Source organism: Meles meles, chromosome 15 (genome assembly GCF_922984935.1).
Source record: "Meles meles chromosome 15, mMelMel3.1 paternal haplotype, whole genome shotgun sequence".
Taxonomy (NCBI): Eukaryota; Metazoa; Chordata; class Mammalia; order Carnivora; family Mustelidae; genus Meles; species Meles meles.
Genome location: NC_060080.1, coordinates 27,422,461 through 27,426,361, shown reverse-complemented (window position 1 = coordinate 27,426,361; position 3,901 = coordinate 27,422,461). Strand labels below are relative to the sequence as shown.

General features: G+C 39.4%; 1 protein-coding gene across 1 annotated transcript; it reads left to right on the top strand.

Annotated features, from left to right (window-relative positions):
- Positions 1-1,215: 1,215 nt before the first annotated feature.
- Positions 1,216-1,794, top strand: LOC123925928 (ATP synthase subunit d, mitochondrial-like). The gene has a single exon (XM_045979570.1). It carries the CDS (start codon positions 1,241-1,243, stop codon positions 1,724-1,726), a length of 486 nt encoding a protein of 161 aa, XP_045835526.1. The 5' UTR covers positions 1,216-1,240; the 3' UTR covers positions 1,727-1,794.
- Positions 1,795-3,901: the final 2,107 nt, after the last annotated feature.

The window sequence follows — 3,901 nt, the reverse complement described above, 5'->3', positions numbered from 1 at the left end:
CATCAGCAAATAGATACACATTATCCACATCTGCCTGGAGAAAGAGCGAGACAGCAAAGCAGCTTCGGATGGCTCTGAGAGCCGGAGACCCCACAAGTGAAAAATACTCACAGAAGAGCGTGATGCCAATGTGGAACAGCTGCAGAAACTCAGAGAGCTTCTCCTGGCAGCATGTTAATGTAGGGAGTGGGGACCACTGTAACTAGATGTGGCATGGGCAGTGTGAGCCCTGTGAATTTTCCAAATGAAGAAAGGGAAGCTCCCATGCAAAATACGCACCCTGAGGAAAATACCAACAGAGCAGCACAGGTAGGACAGACCAAAGGAGAAAGAAAAATCCAGATGAAAGCCGCTGAAGGGTACACAGGAGTGAAATTTCAAAGACCACTATACTTTCCTGAAATCAATCCATGAAAATAGCCACAAAGATAGTTCTAAAGCCCCAAATCTAGAAAAGCTAATCTAGATCACCCTTCCTGCCTAAAATATGGGGAAACTTACTTTAACATGAGCAAAAGAGAAGGCATTTGGTTAAATTCCATTCCAATATTATATAATATATATCTAGCAGGATACAATAAAGGTTCTTCAGAAATATATATTCACAAAACTCTATCGTGATATTTCAGAAAAAAGAAAAGTGAAAATATTTATAATAAGAAATGATAGAAGCTGGGTGTCTGGGTGGCTGCGTCAGTTGAGCGTCCAACTCTTGATTTCGGCTCAGATCTTGATCTCAGGATCAGGGAGGGGATCAAGCTCTGCATAGGCTCCGTGCTCAGCCAGCAGTCTGCTTGGGATTCTCTCTCTCTCTCTCTCTCTCTCTCTCTCGCTCTGCTCCTCTCCCCACTCGCTAGTTCTTATTCTCTCTCAAATAAATCTTTTTTAAAAATGTTAGAATCTATGAAACAGGGGTACCTGGGTAGTTCAGTCATTAAGCATCTGTCTTTGGCTCAGGTCATGATCCCAGGGTCCTGGGATTGAGCCCCGCATCAGGCTCCCTGCTCAGTGGAGAACCTGCTTCTCCCTCTCCCTCTGCCTGCTGCTCTGCCTACTCGTGCTCTCTCTCTATCTCTCTGTCAAATAAATAAATAAAAATCTTAAGGAAAAAAAAAACAGAATTAGAAACACATAGAAATGAAGTGATTGGGAAAAGGAAACTTCTATGAAAGGTAGAGGACAAAACTCAGGAAAAAACATCCATAAAAGAGGGCGGCCAGGGTCGGTGAAGGATCTCAAGATGGCTGGGCGAAAACTTGCTCTAAAAACCATTGACTGGGTAGCTTTTGGAGAGATCATACCCCGAAACCAGAAGGCCATTGCTAACTCCCTGAAATCTTGGAATGAGACACTTACCTCCAAGTTGGCTACTCTCCCTGAGAAACCCCCTACTATCGACTGGGCTTACTACAAGGCCAATGTGGCGAAGGCTGGCTTGGTAGATGACTTTGAGAAGAAGTTCAATGCCCTGAAGATTCCTGTGCCAGAGGATAAATACACTGTTCAGGTGGACGCTGAAGAAAAAGAAGATGTGAAAAATTGTGCTGAGTTTTTGTCTGTCTCAAAGGCCAGGATTGTGGAATACGAAAAACAGTTGGAGAAGCTAAGGAACATAATTCCGTTTGATCAGATGACCATTGAGGACCTGAATGAAGCCTTCCCAGAAACCAAATTAGACAAGAAGAAGTATCCCTATTGGCCTCACAAGCCAATTGAAAACTTATAAACTTGAGGTGGGGAGAGAGCTCTGGCCCTCGTATTATAAACGCTGGACATTAAAAATAACGGATGCGGAAGAAAAAAAAAAAAAAACATCCATAAAAGAAAAAAAAAAAACTGCTCTAGAAATAAAGACTCAAACTCAAAATCACTGAAAAGCAAATGAACACCATGGATAATCCCTTAAGAGAAACAGAAGTGGAAAAGAGTGAAGTCTTAAAACTTAAAAAAATACAAAGATTAAAAATATATTAAAATATACAAAATTAAAAGATTAAAAATACAAAGATTAGGGCGCCTGGGTGGCTCAGTGAGTTAAGCTGCTGCCTTCGGCTCAGGTCATGGTCTCAGGGTCCTGGGATCGAGTCCCGCACCGGGCTCTCTGCTCAGCAGGGAGCCTGCTTCCCTCTCTCTCTCTCTCTCTGCCTGCCTCTCTGCCAACTTGTGATCTCTCTCTGCCAAATAAATAAATAAAAACTTTAAAAAAAATACAAAGATTAAAGATACAAAGATTAAAGATTTTAAGGGATAGCATAGTCATAATATAACATATATATTATATATTATATATATATTATATAATATAGTCTCATAAAAGAACTGGATTTCAAGGAAAAAAATAGAGAAACAGAGAGAGAGGTCTGTAGGTGTCAAGGATACCTCCTCCCTTCTCCAAAGCCACTTATTAAGAAAACAAAAACAAAAACAGGTTATTATCAGACATTTTGACTTTATGTCAGAAGAAAATGAAGCAACATGTAGAATACTTAATGAAAAGAAAACATGCTATATTATCTAGCCATATATAACTTCAAGTAAAAAGGACACAACTGTTATTAACCTGCCAAAACAAACAAGCAAACAGCTACAACAACCCTCAAGAAAACACACAATCCTGTTTCTCTAACAAAGAAAGCTTCAAATAACCAAAATGACTAGAGAAACACTGATGTAAGACATGGTGGTAAATATTATATATTCATTTGTAGAACTTAAGATAAGATGATGATCATAGTGGACAAAGCATAATGTGTGATGGTTATAGTCTCTGATTAAAAATGGGGGGCCTTCTGGTAAAGTCAGGAACATGGCAGGGATGTCCACTATCACCACTGCTATGCAACATAGTACTAAAAGTCCTAGCCTCAGCAATCAGACAACAGAAAGAAATTAAAAGCAATCCAAAAAAAAAAAAAAAAAAGAAAGAAATTAAAAGCATCCAAATCAGCGAAGAAGAAGTCAAACTATCACTCTTCGCAGATGATATGATACTATATGTGGAAAACCCAAAAGACTCCACTCCAAATCTGCTAGAACTTGTACAGGAATTCAGTAAAGTATCAGGATACAAAATCAATGCATAGAAATCAGTTGCATTTCTATACACCAACAATAAGACAGAAGAAAGAGAAATTAAGGAGTTGATCCCATTTACAATTGCACCCAAAACCATAAGATACCTAGGAATAAACCTAACCAAAGAGGCAAAGAATCTGTATTCAGAAAAGTATTAAGTACTCATGAAAGAAATTGAGGAAGACACAAAGAAATGGAAAAATGTTCCATGTTCCTGGATTGGAAGAACAAATATTGTGAAAATGTCTATGCCACCTAAAACAATGTACACATTTAATGCAATCCCTATCAAAATCCCATCCACTTTTTTCAAAGAAATGGAACAAATAATCCTAAAATTTGTATGGAACCAGAAAAGACCTCGAATAGCCAAAGGAATATTGAAAAAGAAAGCCAGGGGCGCCTGGGTGGCTCAGTGGTTTAACCTGCTGCCTTCAGCTCAGATCATGATCTCAGGGTCCTGGGATCGAGTCCCGCATCGGGCTCTCTGCTTGGCAGGGAGCCTGCTTCCTCCTCTCTCTCTCTCTCTGCCTGCCTCTCTCCCTGCTTGTGATCTCTATCTGTCAAATAAATAAATAAAATCTTTAAAAAAAAAAAAAGAAAAAGAAAAAGAAAGCCAAAGTTGGTGACATCCCAATTCCAGACTTCAAGATCTATTACAAAGCTGTCATCATCAAGACAGTATGGTACTGGCACAAAAACAGACACATAGATCAATGGAACAGAATAGAGAGCCCAGAAATAGACCCTCAACTAATCTTCGACAAAGCAAGAAAGAATGTCCAATGGAATAAAGACAGGCTCTTCAACAAATGGTGTTGGGAAA

Excerpts from the sequence above, each read along its gene's own strand:
- LOC123925928 (XM_045979570.1), top strand. The coding sequence starts at position 1,241 with ATGGCTGGGCGAAAACTTGCTCTAAAAACCATTGACTGGGTAGCTTTT.